This window comes from Phoxinus phoxinus (assembly GCF_949152265.1).
Source record: "Phoxinus phoxinus genome assembly, chromosome: 12".
NCBI lineage: Eukaryota > Metazoa > Chordata > Actinopteri > Cypriniformes > Leuciscidae > Phoxinus > Phoxinus phoxinus.
In genome coordinates this window covers 8340149-8357017 of record NC_136887.1, presented here as the reverse complement: position 1 = coordinate 8357017, position 16869 = coordinate 8340149, and the positions used below count along the sequence as shown (strand labels likewise).

Here is a 16869-nt window from a genome sequence, read left to right as displayed (position 1 = left end):
AGTAGCCTATGTGGGCGGAGGTTCTTTGCCTATAGTAGTCACAACCCGCTAACATTTCTACAATCATTATGAAGCCTAAACCAACGACTTATACAGTCGTGCTCAGAATTAATCATACCCCTGGTAAATATGATTAAAAAAAGCTCTTCTTCTCTCTTCTCTTTAGTTCACTCCACTCATCAGGTCAGGGAACTGGGACGGTCATGGCAGAAGCTTTATTTTGTGCTCCGTAACACATTTTTGTGTTGATTTTGATGTTTGTTTTGGATCATATCCTGATGGAAGATCCAAACACGGCCCATTATAAGATTTCTAGCAGAAGCCGTCAGGTTTTGATTTTTTATCCGTTGATATTTGATAGAATCCACGATGCCATGTATCTGAACAAGAAGTCCAGGACCTCCAGCTGAAAAATATGCCCACAACATCAAAGATCCAACGGTTTATTAAATTGTACACATAAGTACTTTTTATCCTTGTGTGCAACAAACCCATCTAGCGTGTTTGCTGCCGAAAAGCTCTTCTGTTAGTTTGATCTGACCACAGAACCTGTGCCGTGTGAAGATCCAGTCGTGTCTGACACCTGAATATACTGGAGTTTGTTCTTGGATGAGCGAGGAGCATTTTTCTTGAAACCCTCCCAAACAACATGTGGGGATGTAGGGGTTGTTTGATGTTTTTTTTAATAGGCTTTCTGACCCCAAGACTCAACTAATCTCTCCATCATCCATCTGTGATCCCTGATGAGTCTTAGGCCACTCAAACTTCCTCCTCACCGTCCATTAAGACAATATGGACACACGTCCTCTTCCTGGCAGATTCGTAACATCTTTAGTTGATTGGAACTTCTTAATTAATGTCCTGATGGTCAAAATCGGGATTTTCAATTCTTTAGCTATTTTCTTACGGCCACTTTCTATTTTGTGAAGCTTAACAATATTTTGCTGCACATCAGAACTATATTCTTTGGTTTTACTCATTTTGATGGATGATTAAGGGAATTTGGCCTTTGTGTTTCCTCAAATTTAAACTCCTGTGAAACAAGAAGTCATGGCTGGACAATTTCATGTTCTTAGTCACCGTGGTGTGCTAAAAAAAGGTACATATTAATGGGAATATACTTCAGACATATTTTACTCATGAAAAATTCTAGGGGTATTAATAATTATTTCATAATGTGACCCCCCCCCCCCCCACCACCCCACTTTCAATTATTTTACTTAAATGAAAGGTTAGATTTTTGCCAATTTTTTGAATGAAATATCAAAAATATAACAGTCATTTTTGATCATATTTACCAGAGGTATGATTAATTCTGAGCACGACTACATTGGCCATTATTGTTACAGCCATTCAGTCTAGTCATTCATCATCTTCGAGGAGCGATAATGTCATGGCGGATACTTGTCCAATTCCCCAATTGATGAATGATCTAAACTGATACCACTGAATGTTATTTCTTTACCTTTGGCTTTAGCTATGTTTAGTGTTTTTAGGGTGCCTGAGGGCACTAAAGGATGGAGTTTGGGTAGGTGGAGGTTGTGAGAAGGAAAGGGTAAGCGACATCTGTTGTAAGTGAGCCTAAGATTTCCTTTTTATAAATGTGTGAATTGTTATGATCGAGTTAGTGTTTTTTTTTTTTTTTTTTTTTTTGAGTGTGTTTATTTTGTAGGGGTCTCTTTTTTAAAGTGTCATGAAACTCCCAATGTTTTAGACTGGTCGTTCACACCTCAGAGTTGTAAAAGTTTAAATAAATGTGTAATACCCATGAGGGTAGAGGCGGGAGACAACAACCAATAAAACTCAAGACCTGCAACACACTCAATATAGCCTACAGACAAATAATGAATATTAAAATATGATCACGGAGAGAGAGAAAAAAAACACACACCCAAAAAAAGAAAAGAATTGAGGGCACATCGAAGCAATTAAAAAATATAACCCTATAACAACAAACTCGCAAAACGAGAGAGAAACACGGTTGTTCTGCTCCAAGTTTACTTGTCACTCACTGATTCTTGAGAGTCGGGACAAAACATGTCCCACACAGAAAAGTCTAATTTATAGCAAAAATTAAGAAATTCATCATGATTGGCATACTTACAAAGTTAAATCTAAAGGATTTGTATATACCTATCTGATTTTTAGAATAAACTTTTTATCTTTTTGGGGAAAATTTGAAGGTTTTCTACAGGTCCATGTAGAAGGTCCATGTTATTGCACTTGTCCTCAGCAAGAGGTCACAACATTAACCATCCCAAAAAACTTTAAAAAAGCTCTACAATTGTGAAAACATATATATCAAATACAAAATAAGGGGTATACATATAAAAAACAATGCATGAAGTGAACATCAAACAATATTTTCCATAGAAATCTGCCTATTAAAGTTGTCCTCAGTTTCTGTCAACTCCGTCAGATATTTTCATAAAGCTCTTTAAATCAGGAAATAGCATGGTCAGCTATATCCCGAGGACCCCTTTTCATCTCCCTGCCTGTGGTGAATGCAGCACTACCACACATGCTCTAGTACGTTTTAATTTTTTTTATATTTTAGACAAACAATGTCAATATTCCTATGGTCACAGCTGCACCATGTCAATACCATCTTTCCGTTAAGATACTTTTTTTAAACCATAGTGGATTGAATTTAAGCATTTTAGTGAGGTTATTGGGACAGCTAGCAACTGAGGAAAAACTACCTAGCTGCAGTGTACAATACATGTTTTGGTGGAAAATACATGCCCTTACGTCAACTCCGTCAGACGTCAACTCCGTCAGGTTCTATGTCTGACGGAGTTGACCTGTACGATGACGGAGTTGACAAATCCACCAATAACCTCTTAATGTGCGAATATAATATTATTTGTGAATATAGTGAAGGGTTAAACTGTTATTTCAGGGTTTTATTTACACATAAATGCACATACATAGCATGCATTACATTATTTAACCATACGCATCTGACTTGTAGAGAATGGGCAGGCAGTGGTCTGCTTATTATTGTGTAACGTGTAACTTTGCCAGCACTTTAATATATATATATTTATATATATAGAGACAGATAGACAAATGAGAAGCCAGTGTAGGGCTGGGCGATATGGCCAAAAAAAATTATCACGGCAGAGGGTAGCCCCTGGTTTACCTTATTGTTTTTTTTTGTTTTTTATAGTTGGAAACGGTTTAATTTAAAATAGTTGGAAACGGTGTATGTGCAATATGTTTATTATAGTTTGCTTTACAGTAAGTTCAGTACTCTAATAACAAGGAGTAGTTTTAGTAGTAGTGTTTAAAGAGCACATCTGTTCACTAATCAGCAATGCACACATTTTGTGTCAACACCGTCAGTTTTTCGTCAACACCATCAGTTTTTCGTCAACACCGTCAGTTTTTCGTCAACACCATCAGATCTTCGACGTTTGGATGTATGTTTTTGTTAATTTTTTGGGGAAAAAAATATTCTTCCTTCAGTTGGTGTTGTTTTTGTAATAAAGGACCATCTGATCTACATCCTCTTAGGTTTTATTTATTTAAGGAATTTGTTTTTACAATATTGAAATTAAAATCAAAGTTTAAAAGTGCAAATATTTAGAAATCTGAGTTTTCAGAATAGTGTGAAATCACAACTTAAGTTTATATATTGTATTTTGTTTACATATCAGAGTAACTAAACACTATTACAATATACTTCATAACTTTAGATTCTTGTTGGATTGGAAGAATTTAAATTGTTTACTTTTTAGTGTGTCTGACGGAGTTGACACAAATCCAGTTCTGAAGGGAAACATGTAAATTTGTTTAAAATGTGTTTTTATTTAGAACCTGTTCCTTTACATGGTTAAATAGCTAAGACCTTTCTCTGCAGAAACGTATAACTCTAATTGATATAGTGTGTATTTTAAAAAAAAGTTTTTTAAAACGTGTTTTGTCCCGACTCTCAAGAATCAGTGATCTGTATTGTTTTGTATAGTTGTTTTAGTTCTGGCGCCCCCCTGTGGCAGTTCTCTAGAAAAATAAGTGATCACATTTCAAGCAGTCAGATTCTCCTCAATGTTTGGATGCCTTAGTTTTGAGTTTGTAAAAGCATCATCTGTAAGTTAATTATTCATTAGCCTACATAATGCTTTATGATACATATTTGTGATAAGTTTATTCTAAGCTTTGATTTAATATAATTTTGGTGATAGCCTTTAGCTATTAGCCTAGCCTTTCTTTGCTGTAGCAAACTTCTACTTTGATAGGATAACTTCACTATATGAGTCGATATCTGTATTTATTACTATTTTCTTTGTTACCTGATAATCCCATTTAAGTAAATTGATGACAATGATTTTATTTGGTGTATTTTCAGATAAGAGTTTCAGAACTACATGAATGGTCTTTAGTAATTGGAAAATTGTTCTGATTATTGTTTATTTGCTGTTTTTTACAGTTTTACTCCTAATTCACAATGGACTTGGCATTTTATTAAACGGCAAAGACTAAGATGAATCCTGACTCGTCTGTACTTTATGGATGGAGTTTGGCTGGCTGATAAATAGCATACATGCAAGGAGAACAACTACAATAGAGCATTTAAAAGGTCTAATAATATTTTCATTACATTTAAGAGCAATAGACTGCAGTCTCTGAACAAACGACACACGTCAGTTTAACACAGAAAGAATTAAGGCATAGTTACTTTTTTGTTCTTTGAATTGTCAGTCTACATCATTGTCTTCTGTTTATCAGAATAATTCGGCCGCAAGTTATAACGGCAATTTCTTAGCGATATGCTATTCACACTAAGTGAAAACCGCGATATATATATATATTTATATATTTATATATGTGTGTGCCTAAAGTTCTTTGCAATTAGTGCAAATAGATGTTAGATGCTTTTTACACTTATAAATAGTGGTAGATACTATTTGCACCTCAGTATTTTTGTACATTAACAGTATGCAATAAAAGCATAGGGTGTAAATTACAATATTTATTAAAATTATTGAATGGATGCCACCTTATTGGGACAATAAAGCTCTCCTTACACCTACCCTAACCCTACCCGATAATTAATAACGTTTGTCTGTTAAATTGACTTCCATGTGTGGCCCCCTCCCCTCTTCCACTTCCTGCTCAGCTACTGTTCGGACGCTCTTGCTTACTGCTCCGCGCTTTGCTCTATCGCTTTTACATTTTTTATATTTTATCTTCTTTTATCAACTAATTTTAACCTCAGCAAATCAGCACAGTGCTCAAACGCTTGGATTACTACAAAAAAGCTGAATTATTTTATTCGACCAGCCTCCCACTGAAAGCTTACATTCCGGGGAAGAGAAAACACAACTGCATAAGGATAAGAGAAAATGCCTCTTCTGGAATCTACTTGCTGCACTAACTGCCACAGACTTTTACAAAGGATTGCAGTTCTTGAAACAAAGTTATTTGCGGGACCACCAAACCAGACGGAACACACAACAGAGCTCCGTCATGGACGCCCTCAGCATACAGCAGGTGAGCCCCATGAATCTACTGCTCCTCAACAGGCTATACTGAGTGTAGAGAAACAAGCCGATCGACTTACAAATCGATGGCACACACAGGGAGCGAGACCCAAAGGCACTCGAGACATCAGATTGTCACGAGTATCACATATTGCCGCAGTAGCATCCTCTACCCCAGATACGGCTCTGACAAGGATTGCAAACACTGGTCTCCTACCACCGCCTATACATCTTGAGAACAGATTTGAAGTATTAATGAATGTAAATGAGGAATCTCCAAACGTGATGAATGTGATCGAACACAGACTGGATAAGCCAGTAGCTAACACTGATGCTAACTTGCGCTCAAGGTCGAGCAGACAGCGGCACTCAGCGCAGAGCACAGCCGAGCACACGACTCTGATAGTAGGAGACTCCATTATCCGAAACACTAGTAGCAGGGATACAACTACGTGCTGCCTTCCACAAGCAACAATTTCTGATGTAAACAGGGAACTTGAGAACATTCTGATGAAACATAAGACTGCAAATCGACTCATCATTCATGTGGGGAAAAATGATATTCATAAAGAGCAGTCAGAACTCCTTAAGAAGGATTTCAATGAACTTCTTGAAACACTTAAAAGACTGAAAGTACAAACATTCATCAGTGGCCCACTCCCAGCAAGAGGAACAAACAGGTTTTCACGGTTGCTTGGGCTTAATACATGGCTCCAAAAAACCTGCAATATAAAAGGAGTGAACTTCATTGACAACTTCAATCTTTTCTGGAGTCAGAGGCAACTGTTCCAACAGGACGGACACCACCCAAACAAACTTGGTTCAAGAGTGCTAAAGGACAATATCTACTTCTCCCTCAACCATCCTTCTGCAGTGTGTGCCAATCCACTCAACCTGAATGGCACACACACACCTGGACACAGTATGAATGACCACAGGACTTCACTCCAGCACCTGAATGGACATGCGGTTGACACGTCACACAAGGACAATGATAACACCACTCAGCCACAACAACTTCTGCTCACGGACACAATCTCAGCTGAGCCCTGCCCACAGACAGACTGTGACATACTAGAACTGCTCCAAGATTCAACACCCAAGGACGACTTCCTGGAAAACAGCCAGGGAAACCAGGACAGCATATTACAGCCTCCGATAACACCAGAACAACAACAGCCCCTCTCACCAGACACGCTATCTCTATCTCCAGCATCTCCACTTCTGGGCTTCTCAGAGAGAATGGAAAAACTGGTCTATGCTGGAACCAAACTATCCCACTCTTTTGCAAGCCCTCAGATATCAACCAAAAAACGGCAGGCCCCAAAACCACCAAAGCCTGCGGGCCCCGCTCGCCCTCCCCCTCCTCCTGCAAGAGTTCTTCGGGCTCTGCCACAACGACAGGGCTCACACCCTCCTCCTTCTGCTCGAGGTGAACCAAAAACAACTGATACCAGCTCTCAGTGATATGTGCCGGGTCCCCGCTATGATAACAGTAACTTTCTCAAATGTTTACAGAACAAGCGGGAACCCTGTGTGCCTGTATCTTTCTCTATTGCTGTTCGATTACATGATAGAAAGTCTAAGGCCTTCAAAAGCCGTACAGCAAACCCATCTAATCTGGTGCCTATTACACGCCAAACTAAGACTGCTGTGCGGACAAAAAGTAAGACTGTAAAGTTAGCACTCTTAAACATCTGCTCACTTAAAAATAAATCACTTCTAGTCAATGACTTAATAACCACATACAACCTGGATTTTATGTTTCTAAATGAAACTTGGCTAGAAGACAACTGCAGTGCAACTGTCCTCAATGAAACATCCCCTCCTAACTTCACTTTTATGAGTGTCTGCAGAACGGGTAGGAGAGGTGGGGGAGTAGCTGCTCTTTTTAAAGATGTCTATCCATGTAAGCAAATATCATTTGGTAATTACCCGTCTTTTGAATATCTGGGTATTGTGTTAAAAGGTGCTCCACGCATTTTACTAATCATTGTTTACAGGCCTCCAAAATACTCTTCAGCCTTTGCTGAGGATTTTACAGAACTGTTATCAACCATTTCCTCAGAGTTTGACTGTTTTGCTATTGCCGGAGATTTCAACATCCACATAGACAATGCAGAAAACAATATGGCAAAAGAAATCAAAACTGTTTTAAAAACTTTTGATCTGACTCAGCATGTACATGGACCGACACACAATCGTGGACACACTCTAGATTTACTTATCAGTAAGGGTCTAAACATTTCATCGATTGTTATTAAGGATGTAGCACTGTCTGATCATTTCTGTATTTTCTTTGATATATTGATCTCTCCTGCCATTGAAGCTAGATCTGTGTCTGTCAAAAAGAGATGCTTAAATGAGAACACTAGTGTACTATTTATGAAGGCTATATCTTTAACACCAAGCATATCTGCTGACTCTGTTGATTTTCTCCTTGATTCTTTTAACTCAAAAGTTAAAAGTGTAATTGATGATATTGCTCCTGTGAAGGTCAGGAAGAGTGGTAGACAAAAGGCACCATGGAGAAACTCAACAGCAGTGCAAAATATGAAAAGACAATGCAGAAAAGCAGAGCGCATGTGGCGGAAGACAAAACTTGTAGTCCATTATAACATCTACAAAGACACCATCCATGCTTTCAATATGGAACTAGGCAAAGCTAGACAGACTTTCTTCTCAAATATTATTAACAGCAACTTAAACAACACACGCACTCTTTTTGCTACTGTAGAGAGATTAACGAACCCCCCGAGCCAGATTCCCAGTGAAATGCTCTCAGACAGCAAGTGCAGTGAGTTCGCTTCTTTCTTCTCTGAGAAAATCAATAATATCAGAAAGGTGATCAGCACATCCTTGAGTTGCACTGGGGTCAGACAGATCAGACCACAACCTGAGAAAGTAGTTACTATGTCTGATTTCAAAGAAATTGATGGCAAAATTTTGGAAGAAACCGTACAGCACCTTAAAACATCAACCTGCGCCCTTGACGCTCTTCCCACATCTTTCTTCAAAAGTGTGTTAAACAGCTTAGAAGCAGATCTCCTAGAAGTGGTAAATGCCTCACTTCTCTCTGGAAGTTTTCCAAACTCCCTGAAAACTGCAGTTGTCAAACCCCTCCTAAAAAAGAGTAATCTTGATAAGACTATATTAAGCAATTATAGACCGATCTCAAATCTTCCTTTCATTGGCAAGATCATTGAAAAAGTTGTTTTCAATCAGCTGAACAAATTCTTAAGCTCGAATGGATACTTTGACAATTTTCAATCTGGTTTCCGATCGCATCACAGCACAGAGACAGCGCTCATAAAGATAATTAACGATATTCGCTTAAATACTGATACAGGCAAAATATCAGTGCTGGTACTACTCGACCTCAGTGCTGCATTTGACACTGTTGATCACAACATACTTCTTGACAGGCTGGAAAACTGGGTGGGTCTTTCTGGGATAGTCCTAAAATGGTTCAGGTCATACTTAGAAGCGAGAGGTTATTATGTGAGTATAGGAGACCATAAGTCTGAGTGGACATCCATGACATGCGGAGTTCCTCAAGGCTCAATTCTTGCGCCACTCCTATTCAACCTGTACATGCTTCCAATGAGCCAAATAATGAGAAAGAACCAAATCTCTTACCACAGCTATGCAGATGACACACAGATCTATTTAGCCCTATCGCCAAACGATTACAGCCCCATTGACTCCCTGTTCCAATGCATTGATGAAGTAAACAGCTGGATGTGCCAAAACTTTCTTCAGTTAAACAAAGACAAAACTGAAGTCATTGCGTTTGGAAACAAAGATGAAGTTCTCAAGGTGAACGCATACCTTCACTCTAGAGGTCAAACAACTAAAAATCAAGTCAGGAATCTTGGTGTGTCTCTAGAGTCAGACCTTAGCTTTAGTAGTCATGTCAAAGCAATAACTAAATCGGCATACTATCATCTAAAAAATATTGCAAGAATTAGATGCTTTGTTTCCAGTCAAGACTTAGAGAAAATTGTGCATACTTTCATCACCAGCAGGGTGGATTATTGTAATGGACTCCTCACTGGCCTTCCCAAAAAGACCATAAGACAGTTGCAGCTCGTACAGAACGCTGCCGCCAGGATCCTGAGCAGAACCAGAAAATATGAACATATCACACCTGTCCTCAGGTCTTTACACTGGCTCCCAGTCACATTTAGGATTGATTTTAAAGTATTATTACTGGTATATAAATCATTTAATGGCCTAGGACCTCAATACATTGCAGATATGCTCACTGAATATAAACCCAACAGATCACTGAGATCATTAGGATCACATCAACTAGAAATACCAAGGGTTCACTCAAAGCATGGAGAGTCCGCTTTTAGCTATTATGCCAGCCGCAGCTGGAACCAGCTTCCAGAAGAGATCAGGTGTGCTCCTACTGTAGCCACATTCAAATCCAGACTCAAAACACTTCTGTTTAACATTGCATTTACTGAATGAGCACTGTGCCACTGTTCGTCCGACTGTTTGCACTGTATTTTATTTATTTTTTTTTTTATTTTTTTTTACTCTAAACTGTTTTAATTATTCTTATTTCTTTTGATTATTTTAATTTCTTCTATGTAAAGCACTTTGAATTACCATTGTGTATGAAATGTGCTATATAAATAAACTTGCCTTGCCTTGCCTTGCCTTGCCTTGCCTTGCCTCTTTATGTTGCATCACCTCGAGCCAAATGGTTGTAACATAGTGACTACATAAGACTCTCCGCTCAACTCACATACACATTTCCAGACTGACTCTCAGTCTAGTGTGAGGTTTGCTGACATGCACAGTTTGACACAGCTGTGTTACTGAGAATGAACAAAAATCCAGACCAACTGGGAAACACAAGCTTGCTTATAGACTCATGCTGTCATTCTGAATATCAGCACAGCTGCAATTACCTGCAGCCATGGCCAAATCCCAGACGTGCCAACATTCAGGCGTGCGTTTACCAAAACCATCGTTAGCCAAATATGGTCACAAGTTCTCATGAACTGTAAACGCATTTGGCTTTGGGAAACGCATCCCAGAAAAGCACTCTTGCTTGTTTGAACTTGCTTAATTATAATCTCAATTAGAACATAATATGCTTCCAGTCATCATAAAAATAATAAGACACAGATCTTGTTGACTTAGTGGCGTTTATTTGATAGTACTGGACCTGGCCAAGGCAGTCTGATATGCTATAGAAAATGACTTGTGGGGTCCAACAGTTATTGGTTCGTTTCCACAGGCACTATGTGGCACATGTGAGTAACAGAAGAGGTGGAAGCTGCCCAGCATTTATAGTCTCATTTGATTGGTGTCCCCCTCCTCCTCTGATACAGAGGACTCTTTCTGGATGGTGGGCGTCTCTATGCCAGACATGCTGTGATTTTCCAGGCCCAGGTCCCAGTCCTCGTTCACTTTATGAGGTAGACTGGCTAACAGCTCCTGAGAACACAAGACAGACACACCTGATCAAGATTGAATTTCTTTCATTGCTGTCTAAAAGTTTAACCCAACTGTTTCCTTACCTGCTGTTTCTTTCTGTCTTTGTTTTTCACAGCGATCAGCAGGCTTTTGGTGAAGCTCTTCAGCTTTGAGAACTTCTGTTTCTGGTTCTGCAGCTCACTCTCAAGGAACTGCACTTCTTCATTCTGAGGGAACAAATCACCAATATTTAAACAATTATTCCACAATATTTCACACAATCACGCTCTCCAATTAATCAGTTAGATATTTTAGCCTCAGAGATAAATAAAGTTGCCCATGATGAAGGACATATCAATTGTAAAATTGCAGTGTGAGGAGGGGAAGATCAATGATGGAGAAAGCTTACTGAGGATGCTTGAAGGAGGTTTTGTGGAAACACTTGACATGTATAAATTCTCCTCCCCCTTCACATGTCACAATAGTTTTAATTCATGTTTTACCAATGAAGTTTAAATTAAACATAAATCTCACATATTTCAACAGGTCATGTCATGTGAAGTGCCACTTGAGAAATCAAAAAATCCAATTTACAAATGTCTTCCTTGGATTCCTCCGCCCTCATTTCCTTCCCTCGCATACATAGAGAGATGAACTAAGATGCCAGGCTGCACAATTTAAGATATGAAAAGCATATTGTCTATTCTGTGTGAGATGCTGATAGCAGAGTACATCAAATGTGATGCTTAGTTCAAGATCTAAGACAACCAGACTGAGCTGCTAGAAGAAGATCCCTGACAGTCTTCAGGAGAGTCGTTTCTTTGTGGTGGAAGAGCAAAAACCAGATTGAAAGAGAAAGCCAATGAGATTGTAGCTAAGAGGCAAGTCTACCTAATCAGTTTGGATAAGAACAAAGGGTTTGAGGTAGATCTGAAACTGCTCAGCTGAGAAGGATCCAAGCCAGATTTCCTAATGAAAACAGTGATAAGAGAAGTTTTTAGATGTGTTCATGCCTATGTTCCCAGGTTTCTATATTCCCCAGATTTATATAGCACATAATGAACACATGAAAAATGGTCCTATGTTCCCTAATGTCACGCCTACCAACTGGAGTGCCTAATATAGCCATCAGAGGGCACTCCTTCCATCTGAGATTAGGGCTGGGACAATAAATCGATGCATCGTGAATTGAGAAATTATTCTGGATCGATTCTGAGATTTTCCGAATGCATCGCGGTTCTCTCTCGAACCGATTCTGAGCTTAGTTTTTAACCTCGGATGACACGGTATGCTTTAGAAACAGCCGTACTCTGTTGGCTTCCAATGCCTTACACACACACCACTTGAACCTTCTATAAAAAAATCATTCATAAAGTTCGAAAAGGATGAAGCGAAGTACAAGGGTGTTTAGAGTGGGCTGTTTACATTAATCTCACGTCATAAAAGCATTCTGAGGTGCAAGTACATACTCAGCTGAACACACAGGTGCTCTTCTTCGTGAGAATTTGAGTGTGCGGTTAAAAACTATCCTTCAGCGCCATCTGCTGTTAAAAACTAAGCTGAGAATCGATTCGAGAGAGAATGTCGATGCATTTGGAAACATTGGAATCGATCCACGAATCTCGATGAAACGATTTATTGTCCCAGCCCTATATATCATCATGGACTGCATTTCCATAACCCATTGCCCGGACTCATTATTGTTTGATCACTTCCACCTGTTTGTCATCACCCTTGTTAACTGTGCCTATATAAGCCCTGTTTATTCAGTCACTCATATAGTATGTATGCTAAACCTATAAGGGAGCTATGACCTTTTCCATTAATCCAACCATTTGTTTATATCCCTCAAGATAAGGACGATTATAGTGAGAGCCATACGACAGGAACAGAAAACCCCTTTGATGAGTTCCTCAATAACTCGTTGTGTTAAGAAAATACAGGGCATGGGGGAAAAAAATCAGGTTCCCACACTAAAAAATAAACCTGTAAAATAAAAAAAAACAGTATCTGTGGTTGCCAGTACGGAAGCCCTGAACCGCAACGTAAATTTTTTTTATTTTGAGAATAAAGTCGTATCATAATGATGCACTTGAAATGTATCCAGAAAGGATTTACGGTGAAGAGGGAGACAGTACGGTTACTGTTAAGTGTTCTCGACCCAGATGGTGTTGCCTATAGACGAGCACGAAGACATGTAGGCTTCGAGTCAACGTGCCACATAAAGCTTGGACTAGGATTGTGGAACCTACTCCGGCGGAGTCTTTGTGCTCGTCTACTCGTCTTTGTGGGCGTCCTAAAACAAAAGGTAATGCCATGTTGTTGGATTAGCACCTGTAGAATTTACTTTTGTTAGAAGCCCAGATAAAAGTAAAAAGCTACTATTATATGTAGCTCGATCTTAGTGCTGCGTTCGACACCATAGATCATAAAATACTCTTAGATCGACTTCAAAATTACACTGGTGTTCAGGGACAGGCATTAAGCTGGTTTAGATCGTACCTATCAGACGAAGATAACGCCAGAAAATTATGGAGTGCCGCAAGGATCTGTATTAGGCCCTTTGCTATTCTCAATTTATATGCTGCCACTTGGTAATATTATAAGAAAACATGGAATACGTTTCCACTGTTATGCTGATGACACTCAACTATATATTTCATCACGACCAGATGATAACACTAAATTAGCTAAATTGACAGTGTGTTAAAGATATAAAATATTGGATGATGTGTAATTTTCTTCTATTAAATTCAGATAAAACGGAGGTATTACTGATTGGTCCAAAAAACTGCCCACAAAACCTCTTACAATACAACCTTAATCTAGAAGGACGTCCTGTTACTTTATCCTCTACAGTAAAAGACCTGGGTATTATACTAGACCGCAACTTGTCTTTTGAAAACCATATTTCAAATGTAACAACAACAGCCTTTTTCCTTAGAAACATTGCTAAGCTACGTAACATGCTATCTGTTTCTGATGCAGAAAAGTTAGTTCATGCATTCATGACCTCAAGACTAGATTACTGTAATGCATTATTAGCTGGTTGTCCTGCATCCTCCGTAAACAAACTACAGTTAGTCCAAAATGCAGCTGCTAGAATTCTGACTAGGTCAAGAAAATATGATCATATAACACTCATTTTATCATCTCTACACTAGTTACCTACAGTATTAAGTTCAGTATCAATTACAAAGTATTGCTACTGACCTACAAAGCCTTAAATGGTTTAGCTCCTGTGTATTTAAGGGATCTTCTATCGCCCTACAATCCATCGCGCTCTTTAAGATCGCTAAATTCGAGGCTTCTGGTCGTACCTAGGATAACTAAGTCCACTAAAGGAGGGAGGGCGTTTTCACATTTAGCTCCTAAACTCTGGAATAGCCTTCCTGATATTGTTCGAGGCTCAGACTCGCTCTCCCAGTTTAAAACTAGATTAAAGACGCATCTCTTTAGCCAAGCAGTCACATAATGCATCTCATATCTTTTATACTACAGTTAAATCAGATCAAATGCATTCATATTATGAACAGCAGATACGCTAATTATTTACCATCTGCCTTTTTTGTTGTTATCTCTGTAAATAGAGTTCGCCAGCTCCAGTTATGTATCCAGCCTCTCATGGAGAATTCAAAAGACCCAACCCCTGTGAAGAGACGATTCGACGCCTGTGAAGAGACGACTCAACGCCGGTGATATGTTATGCCCTAAATTAATACATGATTGACTAACTGTATTTTTTCTATGTACATTTCTGATATGCATTTTCTGTAAAGCTGCTTTGAAACAACATGTATTATGAAAAGCGCAATACAAATAAATTTGAATTGGTATTGAATTGAATGTAGATAATATGACTGGTGTGACAACAGGCGTTGGAACCTCTGTAGGTTCATTATCCAAATGGTTTTGACCCGGACATGGTGACAGGTATATTGCGTTCCACACTTTCCCATCATCAAGGATATATGTGTCCTGACATTTTTGTCCCAACACTGTACAAGGCGGAATGAATTTCGGCCTGCCCTTTTTCATATGTGTAGGTATCCTCACCCGCACTCTGTCACCTTCACGTTTGATGTTAGTGTAGGTCTTGACTTGAGGCTGGCGAGCATGAACGCGAGCTCGCACTGTAGCATCAGTACAAGCAGAGAGCCGGGTGAGTAGAATGTGCAAGGTTGTTCTCAGTTTGCGTCCAAGCAAGAGTTCACTGGGAGCAGCACCAGTGGTGGCATGAGGTGTGGCATGATAATGCAGCAAGAAGTCCCTCACAGAAGTTTTCCAGGGCTTACCTTCCAAATTTGCAGTTTGAATGCAATCCTTCAGGACACGGTTCATGCGCTCCACAGCCCCATTTGCTTGCGGACATGAAAGTATGATGCCAGCTCAGGTGGAAGGTTTTTCTTGTTTTTAGGCCAGCCTATAAGTATTTGCTGTCACAATGCAGTCAGTTCAGGACAAGCAGTGCATTCTTTGGAGAACTCCTCCAATGAAAGAGCATGGAGTTCACCAAGTAGGAATGCCACCATATCGGGTTCAATGGTAGAATCAGTATCCTCACAGGTGACATTTGACATGTGACATTTTCGGCTCCTGGCTTGTATGACACTTCATAGTTAAAGCAGAGCAGACGTACGGACCATGTCGCGATGGCCATTCCAGCACGCCCCATACTTTTAGTTGCCAGCAGGGTAGTTAGCGCCTGATGGTCCATCCGAAGCGCGAACCGTCAGCCCCACAAAAATGTTTGCCACCATTCCACAGCCCACTCGCAGGCTAGGGCCTCTATTTTCGCTCCGCTGCTGAGAGTGAGCGAGAGGCAAAGGCGAAGGTTCGCTAAGAATCGCCGACATGAATCTGAGTTAACACAGCCCATATCCCATAATCCGAAGCATCACAGGTTACCAGCTTATGCAGTGCTGGATCAAAGATTGCTAAAGCTATGCTGTTCACAATGAGCTCCTTCACTTTCTCAAACTCTCTCTTTTCTGTGCATCCTCAGTCCAACTGAAAACACCCACATTCTTTAAGCATGCCCTCATAGGCTCCTCCTCCGAAGAGAGTTGTTTGGCACAAACCGTGAATACCAGGACGTCAGTCCTAAGAATGAACATAATTTGGCTGCGTCAGTGGGAGCTGGTGCTTGCAAGATAGCCTGAATATGGCAGTCATTGGGTAGAGGCCTTGCTCAGCGATAGCATGTCCTAAGTAAGGAAGGCTTGTGCAGCTGAACTTGCATTTTGCCCAATTCAGTGTGAGACCTTCGTGCTGTAGTGTTGTTAAAACAGCCTGTAGGTTAAGTTGTTCAGATCGATGCTTGAAAACATTGTGGCCCCCTTTAGTTCAGTGAATAAGTCCTCCATGTGTGGAAGTGGATGGCTATCGATTATTACTGCCCAGTTTGGCTCCCGCAAATCCACACATAAACGAATGTCTCCGTTTTTCTTTCTTGTCACCACAATAGGTGACACCTATGGGGAGGCATCCACACTCTCAATTATGTTTTCAGCTTGTAAATGACAAAGTTCTTTGGAAACTGCATTCCTAACCGATAAAGGAAGTGTCACGATCCACACACAGGAAACAGGGGTAGATCCAAAATGCAGTATTTATTAGGGTAATCCGTAAATCATTATCCAGTCCAAGCAAATGTCAAAATCCAAAAGGCAATCCAACACAAGAAACAAAGCAAGAAACAAGCAAGACCAGGTCCATGGAGGGGAAAAGGAACAGGGGGTGATGGTTTAACTGTTAGCCAGGGCGGAGCAGACAGTCCATCGGGCGGCCAGGGCGGAGTCGTCAGTCGATCGGGCGACCAGGGCGGAGATTTTCCCTCAGGCGGCCAGGGCGGAGACTTTCCCTCGGGCGGCCAGGGTGGAGACTTTCCCTTGGGCCGCCAGGGCGGAGACTTTCCCTTGGGCCGCCAGGGCGGAGACTTTCCCTC

General features: G+C 40.1%; 1 protein-coding gene and 1 long non-coding RNA gene across 7 annotated transcripts in view; one reads left to right on the top strand and one right to left on the bottom strand.

Moving 5' to 3' along the window:
* The first annotated feature begins 3992 nt into the window (after positions 1-3992).
* On the top strand, positions 3993-15646 carry LOC307008512. Its single transcript, XR_013799843.1, has 4 exons — positions 3993-4092; positions 4433-4582; positions 10838-10924; positions 11059-15646. It is a non-coding gene; the product is annotated as an uncharacterized lncRNA (long non-coding RNA).
* Positions 10640-16869, bottom strand: part of hdx (highly divergent homeobox) — a 38462-nt gene continuing 32232 nt past the window's right edge. For 4 of the 6 annotated variants that reach the window (XM_079631340.1, XM_079631339.1, XM_079631341.1 and 1 more), the window contains 2 exons: positions 11027-11149; positions 10640-10943 (listed from right to left, as the gene is read on the bottom strand). In XM_079631340.1, the coding sequence (XP_079487466.1) occupies positions 10794-10943; positions 11027-11149 (273 nt within the window). In that variant the 3' untranslated portion in view covers positions 10640-10793. The remainder of the gene's footprint in view (positions 10944-11026; positions 11150-16869) is intronic. The other 2 variants (XR_013799841.1, XR_013799842.1) reach the window with 1 other exon arrangement.